General features: G+C 43.5%; 1 protein-coding gene across 3 annotated transcripts in view; it reads left to right on the top strand.

Annotated features, from left to right (window-relative positions):
- Positions 1-21,254, top strand: part of LOC123991147 (partitioning defective 3 homolog) — a 625,449-nt gene that overhangs the window by 299,542 nt on the left and 304,653 nt on the right. For all 3 annotated transcript variants that reach the window (XM_046292394.1, XM_046292392.1, XM_046292393.1), the window contains exons 9-11: positions 832-1,316; positions 11,437-11,576; positions 12,772-12,900. In XM_046292394.1, the coding sequence (XP_046148350.1) occupies positions 832-1,316; positions 11,437-11,576; positions 12,772-12,900 (754 nt within the window). The remainder of the gene's footprint in view (positions 1-831; positions 1,317-11,436; positions 11,577-12,771; positions 12,901-21,254) is intronic.

The following is a 21,254-nucleotide window of genomic DNA, read 5'->3' as shown; positions in this document are numbered from 1 at the left end:
CTACGCTACTCACATACACACGCACGCACGCGCACAAACACACTGAAGGCCCTTATCCTCTTATGCCGTGGGACCGATGGGGCTGCTCCAGGCCAGACTATCTATATGCTAAGTGGCGTCTGAGCTCAGGACAAAACAATGCCGCATCAGAGCAAGGAGGGGGGAGCGGCTTTTCTTATTTGGTTCCAAACTAATACAGGAGTTTGTCCATTCTGTATAAAGTACAAGTCTTTGTATGTGCGGCGACTTTGTTGTGTTTACTACACGTCGCCCATCATCATCTTCCTTGTTGTTTTATCATTTTACAGTCTAGTGAACAGTGGCTTCACACATAAACCCTTTCCATACACAAACACACACAATTATTTGATAGATATTTGAATGTATAATGTTGACTGGCTGAATCTCATTGTGGCTCAACGCTCACCCTTCCAATGCTAAAGCTGATCTCATCCTCCTCCTGAGACTATGCTGCCATTTACACAGCGCATACAGTATCTAGCTAATGGAATCTCTGAATAAGCCTCTTCTCCAGTGCTTCGCTACTATCAGCCTATGGTTTTCCACGTTGACCTGTTGACCTCTCCTCTTCACGTCTGTGTAGCCTCTCTCTCTCTATCAGTACGCTGCCATATCACACTGTACATTACCTCTTGTTATTATCAAGCTATAGCTAATGTAATGATTTGTATGCTGCCTCTTCTTCACTTCTCTTCTTGACCTCTCTCTATCTGTTTTAGTACACTGATAAAAGTGCATTAGCTCATGTTCTTATCATGCCCTCGCTAATGTAATGATGTGTGTTGCTGACTCCTCTCCTCTCTACTCCAGAGCCCAGAACATGTTCAGGCAGGCCATGCGTTCTCCTGTCATTCTGTTCCATGTGGTCCCAGCCTCCATGAAGAGCCAGTATGAGCAGCTCTCCCAGGAGGAGCTTAGCCCCCCATGTCCGAGGGGGGAGAGGGGTAACCGGGGAAGCTTCACCTCCAGCCAGGCCTCGGACCCACAGGTCCCACAGCCCGGGGAAAGGGGTAGTCTGGTGGTCCACGGGGGGGTGGGGTTGGACCACAACCCACAGAGGATGTCCTCCAGGTCAAGACCACACCCCATTCCCATCCCCAACATCAAACACCAGAACCATGGTCCTCTACCACAGCGTGTACCAGACCAGCGCTTCTCCACCTCGCTACCTCACAGCGGAAGCAACAACGTCTCCTCGGCCCCCTCTCCATCCCTGCAGAGGAGAGTTAGTGCCAACCCTACTGCAGGCTACTTAAAGAAAACCGGCCGGAGACTGAACATTCAGCTGAAGAAAGGTAAACACATGCAGGCATGCAGAATGCACACACGAACTCACACACAAACAATCAAACACTATTATTGTGAAACTATACATATTATTTTTGGGGGTATATTCATAGGGCTTTCAAAGGTCCTTTAATTCACTTCAATAAGAGATGATATCTCTCAAGTGTCCGTTCTTATCCTAGCTACATTAGATATGAGTGTTGTGTAACTAATACTGTTAGAGACTTCAAAGTGTTGATATTTCATTGTGAAGGACTGTCTATCCAGCACTGCTCTACTAACTCACGTACAGACCCAAATCTCATTTGTTCTGCATCACAGCAGCGTCTTAGCTGCACACACCACTCTGGGGAGGAGAGCACTCGGGATACACACGCACGTACACATCTACATGCACACACCTACACCTACACCTACACACACCTACACACACACACACACACACACACACACACACACACACACACACACACACACACACACACACACACACACACACACACACACACACACACACACACACACACACACACACACACACACACACACACACACACACACACACACACACACACACACGCGCGCGCGTGCGCTCCAATAACCGTTTTGTCCTCCTTTGAGTGTGACAGACTTCAAAAGGTGGATGGTAGAATGAGGTATGCTGAATGCTGCTTACAAACGTCACTTCATATCTCTCTCCCGCTCTCTCCCCGTCTTTCTCTCCCTCTCCTACTTCTCCATGTCACTCTCTCTTTCTTTCTTTGTTTTGGCACGTTGTTCTGCCCTAATGCCGTTATCAGACTTTTCTCAGCATGTTAAAAGAAAAGGGTGAAATTAGCCCTCTCAGTCGGTGCTTGCATTCAATTCTATTAGCATTCACAGTTGGAGAAGCAAGCCGTAAAGATGCAATTAACTACAACAGGCAGGGCACAACTGTGTGAGATATTCACAGGCCTCTGTAGCAGAAACGCAAACCAGAAAGGTCTATTATGTCCAACACCAACACACTCACACACACACACACACACACACTCAGTACAGGCTGTCTGATGAAGCAGATGTTGAGCGTAGAAAGGTTTCACGGGGCATAGAGAAATAGCTTCAGGGAATACTAGCGCACGGCGAGGGCAGCAGGAGACTTAGGCTAAAAGCAGCATGCTCTCTGGGAGCCGCCATCTCATATCGCTGCAATATATGTTCACAGAAATCCCCAGCGTAAACAGCGGATTTGAAGGGGTTTTGTACGTGGCAATGCTACGTGTGTTTAATTTCTTGCTTATTACTGTGAGGGTTAGATGATGAATTCGACCTGCTGCTGCGCCCTCTACACACACAGGGCCTAGTGCGCACGCACACACACACACACACACACACACACACACACACACACACACACACACACACACACACACACACACACACACACACACACACACACACACACACACACACACACACACACACACACACACACACACACACACACACACACACACACACACAACACAATGACTGCCCAGTGCCAGGGGTTTGGTTTATTTGTTGGGTTTAGTCCAGAGAAAGCCCAGTGCCAGGAGTTTGGTTTATTTGTTGGGTTTAGTCCAGAGAAAGCCCAGTGCCAGGAGTTTGGTTTATTTGTTGGGTTTAGTCCAGAGAAAGCCCAGTGCCAGGGGTTTGGTTTATTTGCTGGGTTTAGTTCAGAGAAAGCCCAGTGCCAGGGGTTTGGTTTATTTGTTGGGTTTAGTCCAGAGAAAGCCCAGTGCCAGGGGTTTGGTTTATTTGTTGGGTTTAGTCCAGAGAAAGCCCAGTGCCAGGAGTTTGGTTTATTTGTTGGGTTTAGTCCAGAGAAAGCCCAGTGCCAGGGGTTTGGTTTATTTGTTGGGTTTAGTCCAGAGAAAGCCCAGTGCCAGGAGTTTGGTTTATTTGTTGGGTTTAGTCCAGAGAAAGCCCAGTGCCAGGAGTTTGGTTTATTTGTTGGGTTTAGTCCAGAGAAAGCCCAGTGCCAGGAGTTTGGTTTATTTGTTGGGTTTAGTCCAGAGAAAGCCCAGTGCCAGGGGTTTGGTTTATTTGTTGGGTTTAGTCCAGAGAAAGCCCAGTGCCAGGAGTTTGGTTTATTTGCACTAGGCAGACAGGTTTGTGTTTTAACTGAAAACGAATCCCATAATTCTTATACAAATGTCAGAATATATTTCTTAGACAATTTAACTGTCTCGAGTGCTGCATTGTCCCACTTGTAAGCTTTCATGAACCGTTATGAGACTCATGTGATAACAAATTACACAAGATTATGTACAATCCTTACGGAAAAACCACATGAATTTCATGTGATCTTATGTGAAGTTAATGTGATAACATGTAACAACATGTAAAAGCAACATGTGGTAACATGAAACTACACATTTGAGCAGGTGAAAACATGATATCGGGAAATATAATCAAGAAATGGTGCCGACAGAGATGGTTGCCTCGCTTCAGGTGTATGTATTGTTTCTTACACTGTTTGCCCAGAAAATCTCAATTGTTACTACAAACAGCCGGGAAGAACTATTGGATATAAAAGTAACGTCAATTTACCAACATTACGACCAGGAATACGATTTTCCAGAAGCGAATAATTTGTTCGGACTTCCACCCTGGACATGGGATCTTATACCAGAGGCCGACCCAAAACAATTACTCGCCAATGTCCAATCTCTAGACAACAAGGTGGACAAAATTAGGGCATGGGTTGCCTTCCAGAGAGACATCAGAGATGGTAACATTCTCTGTTTCACGGAAACATGGCTGACATGTTGTCAGAGTCGGTACAGCCACCCGGTTTCTTCATGCATCCCGCCGACAGAAACAAACATCTCTCTGGTAAGAAGAAGGGTGGGGGTGTATTCCCCATAAATAATGACTCATGGTGTAATCATAACAACATAAAGGAACTCAAGTCCTTTTGTTCACCTGACCTAGAATTCCTTACAATCAAATTCTGACTACATTATCTACCAATAGAATTCTCATCGATAATAGTTACAGCCATGTATATCCCCCCCAAGCAGATATCTCGACGGCCCTGAAAGAACTTCACTGGAATCTATGTAAACTGGAAACCATATATCCTGAGGCTGCATTTATTGTAGCAGGGGATTTTAACAAAGCTAATCTGAGAACAAGGCTTCCTAAATTCTATCAGCATATTGAATGCGCTACACGAGCTGGTGCCATTCTGGATCATTGCTACTCTAACTTCCGCGATCCATACAAAGCCCTCCCCTGCCCTCCCTTCAGGAAATCTGACCATGACTTAATTTTGTTGCTCCCAGCCTATAGACAGAAACTAAAACAGGAAACACCCATGCTCAGGTCTGTCCAACGCTGGTCTGACCAATTGGATTCCACACTTCAAGATTGCTTCGATCACGTGGCCTGGAATATGTTCTGGGTTGCCTCAGACAACTACATTGACATATACGCTAACTCAACGAGTTTATTAGCAAGTGCATCGGTGATGTCGTACCCACTGTGACTATTAAAACCTTCCCTAACCAGAAATCGTGGATTGATGGCAGCATTCGCGCAAAACTGAAAGCTCAAACCTCCACTTTTAATCATGGCAAGGCGGCTGGAAACATGACCAAATACAAACAGTGTAGCTATTCCCTCCGCAAGGCAATCAAACAAGCAAAGCATCAGTATAGAGACAAAGTAGAGTCGCAATTCAACAGTCAATCACCAATTACAAAAAGGAAAAACCAGCCCCGTCGTGGACATCAACGTCTTGCTCCCAGACAAATTAAACAACGGCCTGCTACCAAAGCCTGTGGGCTCTGATTCACCGTGGCCAACGTGAGTAAAACATTTAAACGTGTTGACCCTTGCAAGGCTGCCGGCCCAGACGGCATCCCTAGCCGCGTCCTCGCAGCATGTGCAGACCAGCTGGCTGGTGTGTTTATGGACATATTCAATCAATCCCTATCCGTCTGCTGTCCCCACATGCTTCAAGATGGCCACCATTGTTCCTGTTCCCAAAAAAGCTAAGGTATCTGAACTAAATTACATCTGTCATCATGAAGTGCTTTGAGAGACTAGTCAAGGATCATATCACCTCCACCTTACCTGCCACCCTAGACCCACTACATTTTGCTTACCGTCCCAATAGGTTCACTGACAACACAATCGCCATCACTCTGCCCTATCCCATCTGGACAAAAATAATACCTATGTAAGAATGCTGTTCATTGACTATAGCTCAGCAGTTAACACCATAGTACCCTCCAAAATCATCATCCCTGGGTCTCGACCCCACCCTGTGCAACTGGGTCCAACAGCGCCTCTTCAACCTCTGGAGGCTTAAGAAATTTGGCTTGTCACCTAAAACCCTCATAAACGTTTACAGATGCACAATCGAGAGCATCCTGTCGGGCTGTATCACTGCCTGGTATGGCAACTGCTCCACCCACAACCGCAAGGCTCTCCAGATGGTAGTGCGGTCTGCGCAGCGCATCACGGGGGCAAACTACCTGCCCTCCAGGACACCTGCAGCACCCGATGTCACAGGAAGTCCAAAAAGATAATCAAGGACGACAACCACCCGAGCCACTGCCTGTTCACCCTGCTATCATCCAGAAGGCGAGGCCAGTACAGGTGCATCAAAGCTGGGACCGAGAGACTGAAAAACAGCTTCTGTCTCAATGCCATCAGACTGTTAAACAGCCATCACTAACTTAGAGTGGCTGCTGCCAACATACAGACTCAAATCTCTGGCCATTTTAATACATTTAATGAAGGTATCACTAGTTACTTAAACTAACGCCACTTTAATAATGTCTACATATCCGACATTACTCATCTCATACTCATCTCATATGTACAGTTGAAGTTGGAAGTTTACAAACACTTAGGCTGGAGTCATTAAAACTTGTTTTTCACCCACCACAAATTTCTTGTTAACAAACTATAGTTTTGGCAAACGCAATTTTTCCAACAATTGTTTACAGACAGATTATTTCTCTTTTAATTCACTGTATCAGAATTCCAATGGGTCAAAAGTTAACATACCCTAAGTTGACTGTGCCTTTAAACAGCTTGGATAATTACAGAAAATTATGTCATGGATTTAGAAGCTTCTGATAGGCTAATTGACATCATCTGAGTCAATTGGAGGTGTACCTGTGGATGTATTTGAAGGCCTACCTTCAAACGCGGTGCCTCTTTGCTTGACACCATGGGAAAATCAAGAAAAATCAGCCAAGACAGAAAAATAATTATAGACCTCCGCAAGTCTGGTTCATCCTTGGGAGCAATTTCCAAATGCCTGAATGTACCACGTTCATCTGTACAAACAATAGTACGCAAGTATAAACACCATGGGACCACGCAGCCGTCATACCGCACAGGAAGGAGACTCATTCAGTCTCCTAGAGATGAACGTACTTTGGTGCGAAAAGTGCAATCGCCGAACAACAGCAAAGGACCTTGTGAAGATGCTGGAGGAACCAGGTACAAAGTCATCTATATCCACAGTAAAATGAGTCCTATATCGACATAACCTGAAAGGCCGCTCAGCAAGGAAGAAGCCAAAGCTCGAAAACCTCCATAAAAAAAACAAGACTATGGTTTGCAACTGCACATGGGGACAAAGATCGTACTTTTGGAGAAATGTCCTCGTGTGAATATATTGAAGCAACATCTCAAGACATCAGTCAGGAAGTTAAAGCTTCGTCACAATGGGTCTTCCAAATGGACAATGACCCCAAGCATACTTCCAAAGTTGTAGCAAAATGGCTTAAGGACAATAAAGTCAAGGTATTGGAGAGGCCATCACAAAGCCCTGACCTCAATTCTATAGAACATTTGTGGGCAGAACTGAAAAAGTGTGTGCTAGCAAGGAGGCCTGCAAACCTGACTCAGTTACACCAGATCTGTAAGGAGGAATGAGCCAAAACTCCAACTTGTTGTGGAAATCTTGTGGAAGGCTAACCAAAATGTTTGACCCAAGTTAAACAATTTTAAGGCAATGCTACCAAATACTAATTTAGTGCATGTAAACTTCTGACCCACTGGGATTGTAATGAAAGAAGTTAAAGCTGAAATGAATCTCTACTCTACTCTCTCTCTACTATTATTCTGATATTTCACATTCTTAAAATAAAGTGGTGATCCTAACTGACCGAAGGCAGGGAATTTTTACTAGGATTAAATGTCAGGAATTGTGAAAAACTGAGTTGAAATGTATTTGGCTAAGGTGTATGTAAACTTCCGACTTCAACTGTATGTACTGTATTCTACACCATCTACTGCATCTTGCCTATGCCGCACGGCCATCGCTCATCCATATATTCATATGTACATATTCTTATACATCCCTTTACATTTGTGTGAATCATTTCGTCGATATGAATTTTGTTTGATTACTTGTTTAATAATATTACACAAGCATTTCGCTACACTTGCATTAACATCTGTTGAACATGTGTATGTGTCCAATAAAATTGGATGTGAACATGAGGATGCAAAATGTATAAATGTGATACCATGGAACTGCACGTGACAACATTTACATATTTTTCACTTGTAGAATTGCTCATTATATTTTTAAATGTGATTTTTTTTTCACATATGAAAATTCAGTTCCACATCTGAGTTCGATTTTCACGTGAACATTTTTCACCAGTGAAAGTGCAATTTCCACATGTGAAAGTGAGCTTTTACATGTGAGTGGTTTTCACAAGGTGAAAGCATGTGTTACAATGTGAACTCTAAATGTAATACATACGAACATATGGTTTCACATGTAAGAAAACTGACCTCGCATGTCTCTTTTGTTTTAACATGAACATTTCAGCTCAACATGTGAACACAGCTATTTCACATGTGAAAATATGATTTCACATGTGAAACTGCATATTTCACATGTTTTTATAAGGGATGAAATGAAATAGGGTTTTAAGGTAAGTGGTACACTGTTCAGCTAAAAATAGTGTAAACATCTTTTATCGATATTACAATGTTTGACATGATCACTTTGTGCTGACTTTTCAAAATTACCCCACCTGGGATTTGAACTCACAATCGCTCACAAGCTGAACTCACAAGCTGATCTTTTCTGCTGTTTCTCCTGAATCACTATGATAAATATAATCGTTTTTCTTGTGTATTTTTAACAAAGCTGAGATTTACTTTGAAGTCCAAAGTGTAGGAATCCAAGTGAACTCAGTTATTGACACGTGATTTTCCACATGTGAATTCATGTTGTTTTTTTCGTAAGGGAACCTGTCAAATTCAAAATGAGTTGTCCATTTGCAGTATTCAGAGACCATTTCCAAGTTGTCCATTATTTATAAATGTGTGTGTCTTGATTCCTCCATGAGGGGGGGCAGCAGGAGAGGCAGAGGGAAAGGGAGAGAGAGACCCCCCGTCCTTCCTTGCTGGGAAATTAGCAAAAGTGTCTTAATCAAATAATGCAGCCAAAAGGACAGACCGACACAGCCCATTAAGACTCATTCTACGTCTCCTCATGTTTGCTACATAATTGGCTTATCGGATACGGGATTCAGACTTAACCCAATGTGTCCCACCTTATCGCCAGTGTGTTTTGGACTTCTAACCATTGTGGGAGACAAGGGCTGATCCCGAAGGCACCTGGTCTTCTATACAAAAAATACCTGTCGTGTCCGAATGGTTTCAGCTACAAACTATTAAAAGCTATCTATGAAAAGCTGAGACTCACGTTTTGCTCTATCAGGCTCACAAGCTACACAAGAGCCATTAGACGGTAAGGGATTCTTCTACACAGATTGTAGGACGTCCCTGGACATAGTGTCTATAATACTGTAATAAGCTCACAGAGTTGCTGTCACAAATTCCACACAGTTGTCACTTACTAATTGGATATTCATTTCGCAGTGAGCAAGCGATTTCTGTACTTACTGCGTTCATATACAATGTTTTATCAGGTTTTTCCTTTGTTGGACCACTTGTTTTTTATTGTTTGTCTGTTTGTCAATTTCTCCTGAAAATAAAATGGTAACTCACTTAATTGTGAGGCTTAATATAAGTGCTGTATATGCAGATAAAGTCAGATAAATGAACAGCCCATTTTTGCTGGGATCGCAGGACTGGTAGTCTTAATCCAAAAAGCTTCTATTACCCCCAAATAAAGACGTCAGTATGCTAGTTAATTACACCCAGTGCTATTAGCGAGAGATGCATTCTGCTAATTGCCTGAATGGAAGCCCTTAACGATGAGATCTTAGAATGTAGAGTTTGATTCGGCTAAGTAGACTGATTGGAGAAATTGAATGGATTGGAATTGCCAGAACAGAAGGGTAGAGGATAGTGGTCTTCACAGACCAGCTGATTCAGACTATGCTCTAGGTTCTATAAAGGCAATAGAGAGCCATTTTTGATGCAACCAATTCCACTACTGTACGTACACACTGAGGATCCCAGACAGCAGTAGGGGCAGCTGCCGTATTAGCAGACACCGGCTACTAGTGCAGAAAGGATCTTAGTTAGTCTAACTGGGATGTGCCTATCTATCCATTTCATTTACAGAACTCTATAATAAGTAAAGAGCGTTCTTCCTGCTGTATTGGCAGGAAGGAAATAACCTCAATATATTCAATGACTTAACTTTGTTGGCACCTCTCTGTCAGCAACATTCTCATGTTGTGGTGTGCAGCCCTCTTTGTTCCAAGATCTATATCCTCCTTTCTGAATATAGAATACACCCAAAGTTGCTGGGTAGTGTGTTTTCTCGCTGCTTCATCTTAGTGCTAGTGAGGCAAAAACATCACGCATATGCACACACACATACACACAGTCAGTCCGTCGGTATCAACCAGCGAGACACTGAAGAGAGGAGAAAATAGGTCATGATGAGCGATCAGACAGTGAATGACAGGCCAGTAAAATGAACAATCTCTTCAACAAGAATACTAATCACTGTACTGTCAGGAAGGCTTGAACTAACAACACACCCGCCACTCTGCCGGTTCCACATATTAACGGATAACTTGTTTACCAGGGAGGGACACATCTCAACCAACTCACTGGGTGGAACCATTCTTCCCCATCTAAAAGTAGAAATGTCATTCATATCCTTACTGGCATTTGGCAATGCTTTTGGTTGCTTCCTAAATTACATGCTATTCACTTTATTGTGCACTACTTTTGACCAGGAACCAGTACTTCTGACCAATCCTTTATTGGGCAGACAGTGTAGGGTTGGTCGGTCGATAAGGTCAGTGTTGATATTCCGCTTTTGTAGGCTATTATTGACTTTCCCTGCCTTCCCCGTCTGGCAATTTATAATATGCGTCCCAAATGGCACCATATTCCCTACATAGTGCACATTTATAGGGCTCTGATCAAAAGTAGTACGCTACATAGGGAATATGGTGCCATTTGGGACACATATATAGTCATTTAGAACTGTATAAAGGCCATTGTCAGAACTTGGGAGGAAACATCTTTACAGAGCTATGATGTCTGAACCTTTAACATTGTTTTCTAACATTTAGTAATGTTTCCGCTAGCAAACTGTATTTGGTCTGATATGTGGTGTATCAAAAGCATCTGATGCTGTGTTATGGGTGGAGGCAGAGGATCCTCTCACCCCATTGCTGACCATTATCTGTGTCTAATGCCTGTGGACACTCCACAGAAGGGGAGAATAAAGACTGCACACAAACCGACAGAAACCTTTACTCTGCGTGCTGCTATTCTTGTCTGCAACCAGTTTTAAATTCAAGCAAGTCACATCGGTGGTCCCGCCGTCCTTACACACACATGTATAAAGTACACATTTATCACAAACACCCAATTTCGGTTAATAGATTTGACTTATATTTCGACACATTGGAGACTTCATGCTTATTTTGTATGTTGAACCACAACCTAAGCTGCACGCCCATTCTTTCACCAATAGAAGACCGTGCATGCAAACCAATACATTTGAGATTACTTATTAAGTACTGTAGTTTGACAGGTTTGACATGATGGTCAAAGCCATAAATAAAGTTGTCCTTCCACATTTGGTTCCTGATGCGCTTTTAGAATAGAATAGAATTAATTTTATATATATTTTTTATTTAACCTTTATTTAACTATGTTTGGTGTATTATGTTCCTCCTGCAGGTCCTGAGGGTCTTGGATTCAGCATCACATCACGTGACGTCCCCATAGGAGGCTCCGCCCCCATCTATGTCAAGAACATCCTGGCTCGGGGTGCTGCTATCCAAGATGGCCGCCTGAAGGCTGGCGACCAGCTGCAAGAGGTGAGAGGCAGAATTAATGAAGTCTCTTTCTTCTGGCTATTTCTTCCTCCTACTTCACCCCTTCCTCTTCATTACCCTTGTCATGCTCCAACCCTTACGTTGCCCTCTTCCTTCCATAGATTTGGAATTTTGTTCTGAGACATCCAATCAACATGGTTTTATGTGATATGGAATAAAACACCTTTAAGCCTCTATGTCCTATGTCATTCATGATTGTTGTGTCTACGCCAATGGCAGTACCCAATATGCTTAAGACACAAAGGCTGATTGAATGGGCTTTGCCATTGAAAAGAGTCTTAAAGGGATACTTTGGTATTTTGGCAATGGGTCCCTTTATCTACTTCACCAGAGTTTTATTTTTAAGTTTATAACAAATTCTTATTTTCAATGACTGGATTCGAACCAGGGTGTATGTAGTGACGCCTCTAGCCTTCAAGTGAAATTGTGGATAACATTTTTGTCTCTTCGTGCAGTTTGAAGGAAGTTGCTAACTAGCACAATTGTGAACTAGCGTTAGTGCAGTGATTGAGTCTATGAATATCTGCTGGCATGCTTCTAGTCACTGCGCTAACACTAGTTAGCATTGGCTTGCGACACTACCTCTAACTTCCTTCATACTGGACACAGAGACGTAAAAAGGGTATACACAAGTTCATCTGACTCTGGTGAAGTAGATAGAGCGCCGTGTTGGCAGAATTACGAAGTATCCCTTCAAATCACAGAGTGTAGTACCTGTAGGGCTGTTTACCTTGGGCTGAGTGGCTAAACACAGGGAAATGAACGTAATAATCTTGTGTCAACAGTCCAATCAGAATGACATGAAAATCATAGACTATGTAATTGGAAAATGTCCGCTCTTAGAAATACCCCATATTTATAGATGTCAGGCAGTCACAGCTCCTCTATGAAAACAAAGAATGATTATGTGTAGAATGGAATTAGTAATTAGTAATTGTTTCAAGACAGTACCAGGCAGTAGCACATGTAACACAAGGTAGTAACATGTATTAATACATCCCCTATATCTACCTTTGTGTGTGTGTGTGTGTGTGTGTGTGTGTGTGTGTGTGTGTGTGTGTGTGTGTGTGTGTGTGTGTGTGTGTGTGTGTGTGTGTGTGTGTGTGTGTGTGTGTGTGTGTGTGTGTGTGTGTGTGTGTGTGTGTGTGTGTGTGTGTGTGTGTGTGTGTGTGTCCAGGTGAATGGGGTAGACCTTAATGGGACGAGTCAGGAGGAGGTGGTAGCTCTACTCAGGATCACCCCCATGGGAGGAACAGTCAGTCTGCTAGTCCTACGCCAAGAGGACTCCTATCTACCTAGAGAAGTGGTAAGCTAATCAATTGTCAAATTTACTCACATCACCAATCACTTGTCCACACCATCCCTACCCTACTTTTCACACCTCTGGTATGGAAGTAGCCCATAGTAATGGAGTCTTCAGCCGTATTAGGGCTATCCACGCTCCCATCAACACCAGCTCAATGTTACCCCTTTGTCTGTGACCTTCTGTCTTGGACCTCATCGTCAGTACCATAGGGATCCACATGAACTTGCTCCAGACTTATCCCTCCCACCCGACACACATCCCTCCCACCCCTGGCCAGCAGGCTCCCTTTGTTTTGAGGAAGGGCTGATTTAAGGCAGGTCAGGGGGACGTCTCTGTGTGTTTGTCTGTCTAGTGTTTTATCAGGTAAACAGTATTATCCTGCCTCTCCTCTCCTCCCCTGTCTGTCCTCTGACCATGCAGCCATTATAGAGCCCAGTCCCCTTAGGATCACCAGTAGATATGGTATGCGTCCACAATGGCACCTTATTCCCTACATAGTGCACTACTTTTCACCAGTACCTGTTGGACCATAATCAAAAGTAGTGCACTATGTAGGGAATAGGGTGCTATTTTGGACGCAAGAGGTTTGGAATGGACTGGCCCTTCCTCCAAGTCACATTAACACAGACCTTCTCCAGGGGTTGGTTTGTCTACCACTCTCCTATCTGACACTGGATACACATTATCTCTCAGACCCACACATGGGATACCATACACACACACACACACACACACACACACACACACACACACACACACACACACACACACACACACACACACACACACACACACACACACACACACACACACACACACACACACACACACACACACACACACACACACACACACACACACACACACACACACACACACACACACACACACACACACACACACACACACACACACACACACACACACACACACACACACTTTTATGTAAGCAGTTCTGGGGTGACTTTCCCTGTCTGGCAACAGATGGTGAGGATAGTAAGGATAGTGTCCTGCCCTCCTACACCCTCCATTCAGCAGGTCTGACAGTCTCCCTGTCATCTGAGTGGCCTGGTAGACACAAGGGTTTAGGCTTTAACCCTAACTTTACCCTATAGCACTCAATCTGTCTCTGTGTTTACCCTAACTCTATCCTCTATATTATTCGTTGCCATCTATTTACCACCACACACCGATGATGGCACTGAGACTACACTCATCGAGCTGTATAAGGCCATAAGCAAACAAGAAAATGCTCATCCAGAAGACGTGTTCATGTGGCCGGGGACTTTAATAGAGGGAAACTTAAATCTGTTTTACCTCATTTCTACCAGCATGTCACATGTGCCTCCAGAGGAAAAAACAACTCTAGACCACCTTTACTCCAAACACAGAGACGCATAAAAAGCTCTCCCTCGCCCTCTTCATTTGGCAAATCTGACAATAATTCTATCCTCCTGATTCCTGCTTACAAGCAAAAACTAAAGCAGGAAGTACCAGTGACTCGCTCAATACGGAAGTGGTCACATGATGCGGATGCTACGCTAGAGGGCTGTTTTGCTAGCACAGACTGGAATATGTTCCGGGATTCATCCAATGGCATTGAGGAGTATTCCACATCAGGCACCAGCTTCATCAATACAGTTGAAGTCGGAAATTTCCATACACTTAGGTGGGAGTCAATAAAACTCGTTTTTCAAACATTCCACACATTTGTTAACAAATTATAGTTTAGTCTGTTAGAACATCTACTTTGTGCATGACTCATGTACTTTTTCCAACAATTTTTTACAGACAGATTATTTCACTTATAATTCACTGTATCACAATTCCAGTGGGTCATACGTTTACATACACTAAGTTGACTGTGCCTTTAAAGAGCCTGGAAAATTCCCCAAATGTATTTCATGGCTTTAGAAGCTTCTGATAGGCTAATTGACATCATTTGAGTCAATTGGAGGTGTACCTGTGGATGTATTTCAAGGCCTACCTTGAAACACGCTGCCTCATTGCTTGACATCATGGGAAAATCAAAATAAATCATCCAAGACCTCAGAAAAAAATGGTGGACCTCCACAGGTCTGGTTCATCCTTGGGAACAATTTCCAAACGCATGAAGGTACCACGTTCACTATGGGACGACGCAGCTTTCATACCACTCAGGAAGGAGACACGTTCTGTTTCCTAGAAATGAACGTACTTGGGTGCGGAAAGTACAAATCAATCCCAGAACAACAGCAAAGGACCTTGTGAAGATGCTTGAGGAAACAGGTATAAAATCATCTATATCCACAGTAAAACAAGTCCTATATCGACATAACCTGAAAGGCCACTCAGCAAGGAAGTAGCCACTGCTCCAAAACCACCATAAAAAAGCCAGACTACGGTTTGCAACTGCACATGGGGACAAAGATCGTACTTTTTGGAGAAATGTCCTCTGGTCTGATGAAAGGGGAGAATGAAAAGATTTGTCATGGGTCCTGAGATTCTCAAAACGTTCTACAGCTGCACCATCGAGAGCATCCTGATTGCATCACCACCTGGTACGGGACCTGCTCGGCATCCGACTGTAAGGCGATACAGAAGGTAGTGCATACGGCCCAGTACATCCCTGGGGCCAAGCTTCCTGACATCCAGGACCTATACAGTAGGAGATGTCAGAGGAAGGCCCAATAAATTTTCAAAGACTCTAGTCACCCAAGTCCAAGTCATTGACTGTTCTCTCTACTACCGCACGGCAAGCGGTACCGGAGCGCCACGTCTAGGTCCAAATGGCTCCTTAACAGCTTCTACCCTCAAGCCATAAGATTGCTGCATAATTAATCAAATGGCCACCCGAACTATTTACATTGACCCCCCCCCTCCTTTGTTTTTACACTGCTGCTACACACTATTTATTGCCTATACATAGTCACTTTACCCCTATCTACATGTACAAATTACCACTGCACTTTGACTCGGTACCGGTACCCCCTGTATATAGCCTTGTTATTGTTATTTTGTTGTGTTATTTTATGTTTTTAAAACTTTTTCTAGTACATTGTTTCATAACTCTATTTCTTCAACTGCATTGTTGGTTAAGGGCTTGTCAGTAAGAATTTCACGGTAAGGTCTACCTGTTGTATTCGGAGCATGAGATCAAAATAAAATGTGTTTGATTTTTTATTTAAACCAAAAAACAACCATTAATTTATTAAGAATCCCGTAATAGAGACACAATACTTCTCTTCCCCCTCCCTCCCTCCCTCTTTCTCTTCTCTTCACTCCTCAACCATTACTTTATTAAGAATCCCATCATAGAGATACAATACTTCTCTTCCCCCTCCCTCCCTCTTTCTCTCGCCTTCTCTTTGTCTCTCTATCCCTTTCTCCCAAGAACTTGCCTAAGTGTGTGTGTGTGTGTGTGTGTGTGTGTGTGTGTGTGTGTGTGTGTGTGTGTGTGTGTGTGTGTGTGTGTGTGTAGATGAAAGAGTGCAAACTAGCACACATCTGCTTCATTACTCTCCTTTTCACATTAGCGTTAAGGTGCTATGCCACACACACACACACACACACACACACACACACACACACACACACACACACACACACACACACACACACACACACACACACACACACACACACACACACACACACACACACACACACACACACACACACACACACACACACACACACACATGTTCATAAAAATCTGATAAAGAGGACAGGGCTCCACCGCTGACAGTTACAGCAAATAAAGTATAGTGGAGAGAGGAGAGGAACTGGGATTGTGTGTGTGTGTGTGTGTGTGTGTGTGTGTGTGTGTGTGTGTGTGTGTGTGTGTGTGTGTGTGTGTGTGTGTGTGTGTGTGTGTGTGTGTGTCACCATAAACACATCATCCAGGCCCCCATCCAGTGCAGTTCTAAATCATAGTGTGAGTAACATTGTACATTACTTTAGGCATACTGCTGTCAGAGAGGAGAGCGAGAGAGGACATTTCCCACACACACAGGATACAGCCATATAAATCAACATGCAGAAGATCAGGTTTGTCTTGTTGATATTTGCTTTGTGGTGTTTAATGTCAGTGGTGAATCAGGCACCACATCTCTTTATTGGTAGATTGTGGGAGGCGTCGTGTGTTTTATAGGAATTAATTGACCGTGCCGTATGTTTGCTATAAAGCTATTTTAATGACAGAATGTAAGGTTTAATGACGCTTCCATCAAAACTGTGTTCTCACAACAGATCAGAAAAGATCAACGGCGATTGTTGAGTAGTTGAACAGGGTTGTGTATTCCCTTTGTTCGGCAGGCAGCCTAGTGGTTAGAGCGTTGGACTAGTAACAGAAAGGTTGCAAGATGGAATCCCCGAGCTGGCAAGATAAAATCTGTTGTTCTGCCCCTGAACAAGGCAGTTAACCCACTGTTCATAGGCCGTCATTGAAAATAAGAATTTGTTCTTAACTGACTTGTCTAGTTAAATCAAGGTCAAATAAATAAAATACAATTGCATCGCCTTTGCTGTCGTGCTCCCTCCCTCCCTCTCTCTCTCTCTGTCTCGCTCTCGCTCTTTCTCACTCTTGCTCTCTCTCCATGACTTGGGGGCAGCGACAGACATTTTGAAAGAGCGGCAAGCGGATGCGGTAGAGCAGATGGACTGACTTATTGATAGGGCCGTCATCGCTAGCTTTTACCCATCGCTGTCCAAACCCGACGGGAGCAGAGGAAAAGGAGCTCTGACACCTCAGCCCATCCTTGTCCAACGCCTCGCCCTTCACAGAACAGAAAAGAAGAAGGAGAGTAGATGTCTATGAACTGAGGCTTGACTGAACTGTAAAGATGTTGAGGAAATAAGGGCTTTAGATCAATGGCTGCTATACCCATTACCGAAGAATTAGAGCTTGGGGGGTGAGGAGGATAATAACAGATGATGTGCGCTCCAGAGGGATTGCCCCTGGCGGGGGGAGGTTAACACGAAGGCCCTTCCTGGCCCCAGACGGCCTCCTCAGTGGCCTGGCAGGGGAGGATGTGAGGAGTGACGGCAGTCAAATTCCACGTGACTGCTTAGTCACGGTAATTAGGCTCCTCCAAGCTGCTGATGGTCATTAGTAGCCTACCAAACTTGCTAACTGCCTGGTACTCGGCACTCTATTGTCCCTCTAATCTCTCTGACAATGCAAATGTAATCGAAAATCTAATCAAACACTTCGTGAAAGGCTATGAGCTCATGTTGCGCAACATTTCTATAGGCTATGCAATTGCATGAGAAAACAGAGTGATTGCCTCTATTAAAAAGAGGAGGATCTCATCAGCTTTCTATAGGCTAGGCTTACTATATTTATTTCTCAACTGTCCTAGTTTTAAGCACATTGCTTCTCTATACAACAGGAGTCTACCTGGTTGGCATGAAAATGAACCACAGGAAAAACGTCCTCCATTTGCAATATTCATTACCTTTGACCATCTTCTTTGTTGGCACTCCTAGATGTCCCATAATCACTATTGGGTCTTTTTTTCCCCGAATAAATCGGTCCATATATAGCCTAGATATCGATCTATGAAGACTGTGTGATAAACGGAAAAAAATAGCGTCTTATAACGTAACGTCATTTTTTTTAATTAAAAAAGTTGACGATAAACTTTCACAAAACACTTCGAAATACTTTTGTAATGCAACTTTAGGTATTAGTAAACATTAATAAGCGATCAAATTAATCACGAGACGAAGTGTTTTCTATAGGGTCCGTCCGTCTGGAAATAATGTCTGTGTATTTCTCAACCAAAATATCCGGTCGGAGACCTGAAGAAAAAGCCTGTCTCTTGTTCGTTTGACCAAGAAACAAAGAATTGGCAAATGACAAGACTGTTGACATCGTGTGGAAACTGTAGGTACTGCAACCTCAGCCCTATTTAATGTCGTTCGCCCATAACAATGGGTTGAAGCGGTGGATGGATATATTTTTCCACTTTCAGTGATCAGATTTTCCTGCACTTTTCGATGATACGCACGTTCTGTTATAGTCACAACCGTGATTTAACCAGTTTTATAAACGGCTGAGTGTTTTCTATCCACACATACTAATCATATGCATATACTATATTCCTGGCCTGAGTAACAGGGCGCTGAAATGTTGCACGATTTTTAACAGAATGTTCGAAAAAGTAGGGGGTAGGAGTAACAGGTTAAAGACAAAACATTTGTCCAGTTCAAGGTGAGTAATTGCTGTTCTGCTATCTAGAAGCTCATTTTGGTCATAAGAGTCTGTAGCAGCACAATTATGTACAAATAAGTTACACACAAAATAGCACAGTTGGTTAGTATCCCGTAAAATGGCAGTCATCCCCTCCGGCGCCATTATTAATTGATTGCATCTTGGAGCATTCGCGCTTCTATCCTACTGCCGGGTGCACATTGCTGCGCTTACAATGTGAAGAAATAGTTTATCAACATTTTAAGCTAAAAATGTTCTGATCTGTTGCGTGGTTGTATTCATTTGGGATCTATCACATCCCACAACTGCACCCAACTATGTTTGGAATATTTATTTCTCGGTCAGAATAGAGTAGGTTAAATGTTTTACTATGGGGAATAGTAGACGGACATAGGCTAATGCTTTTGCTGTTAGTTAGGCCTACTCATCCTGTTGGCTGACAAAGTAAATGTGGACAGTTCTTCCAACATCTTCAGTATGCGCCTTGGAATTAGGTAAGACATGTATTGTTCCATCCCCCATGTATCTGTCTTCACTTGTAGCCTGTGAGAAAGACCCAGTCACGTGACGGGCATTGGCTAATAAGAATTGAGCTGATGTACTGAGTGAGAGATGCTTCGACGCACTCAGCCGAGAGAAGGGAATTATACTTATTGTATTCAGCCCAAGGGCACAACAACCACTGGCCGCGAAAGGCAAGGATATTTTAGGGGGCATTATGGCCACACAAAGGGGATGCTGCCGGGAAATTTGAGGCATTATCAAGTGCTTTTCAAATTATGAATAAGAGACTGATGAAGTGTGTACAGCGTGCACAGAAAAAACTAAGCAAAACTCATGCCTTTCATGCCACTTTCTTTTTTCAAGTCATCATTAGATTCACATTATGCAGCCTTAAGAATGTATTGCAAATGTAAACATATAGTCTAATGTTTGTATCACAACTAAAGTTGCATAAATAACATATAGGAGGACTTGTTTTTTTGTTAACCCCTCAACACAGAAAACCCACATGTGCGTACTCCCTCAAATTGTTTGGAGAAAATATCCTTCCCATTTTATTCAGCTATGTTTAATTGGATTCTTCAAACTATAAAATAATGCCACGGAATTTTAAGCAAATCTTGTCTGCTAAATAAACTAGTGTATTGAGGCCTATTGACTGACAGTGAGTGAGACATGGAGGTTAGAAACTTGGTGAGAGAGAGAGGCAGGCAGGCAGTCATTGAAAAGCAATCGCCATGGAAATAACAAAAGAACACAAGAGAATCCTAGGAGACCCAACCTGTACTTGATGAAACCTTACCTCTGCACTTCACAGTGCTAAGAAGCTACCCAGGGCATAGTCCCCAGTCAACACAGACACACACACACACACACACATCTAGTCCCCAGTCCTCCCTTCTACCTCTCTGAATAATTCATTTCTGCAGACGCAATTACTCGCTACACTAATACCAGGAACGATAGGAGCGGCTGCGTACGGCGGTGTGAGAACATTAAAACAGCACAGCACTCGCACGCAATTCCGACATGCAAACACAGAGGCCAACCACAGGACCCCGTCCCTCCCCCTGCCACAGCACCAACACGCCGTTGTCTGGTTTATTTATCGTCACATTTATCTACCCACCGTGCACCGTGGCTGTGTGTGCTTACAGCCGAGAGCGACATGTCGGCACCCGGACGCCGCAGGCCAAGATTGCATTTCACCTTCCACTCCTGTGATGAATAAGTAAATGTCACGCCTCAGTACCCACGCCGGCAGGCTACTGCTGTGCATACCAGGCCTTAAACACAGAGGCAGCCCTGATGATGTCATGAGAAGAAATGTATTCACCTGTTGAGTTGGTTTAGGTTTTAAGCTGCGGTCTGCTGTGCTTATTACTATTGCTTTAAAGTGGTTGCCCACTTTGTTGTCCCGAGTATAGCTGTGTGTGTGTGTGTGCCCACTTTGTGGTCCTGAGTAAAACTGGGTGTGTGTGTTTGCACACTTTGTTGTACTGAGTAAAGCTGTGTGTGTGTGCCTGCGTGTGTTATTTCCATTTGTGTTCCCACGTCACGTCCATTCATTTCAACCCTCGACACCCCCTCACTAATAGCTCCGTCCAACCCCCATACTGTATGTTAGCTCTACTATTCTGGTCAGCGTTATTTC

Source organism: Oncorhynchus gorbuscha, linkage group LG12, assembly GCF_021184085.1.
Source record: "Oncorhynchus gorbuscha isolate QuinsamMale2020 ecotype Even-year linkage group LG12, OgorEven_v1.0, whole genome shotgun sequence".
Taxonomy (NCBI): domain Eukaryota; kingdom Metazoa; phylum Chordata; class Actinopteri; order Salmoniformes; family Salmonidae; genus Oncorhynchus; species Oncorhynchus gorbuscha.
The sequence above is the reverse complement of the archived record's forward strand: the minus strand, read 5'-3'. Positions and strand labels throughout refer to the sequence as shown.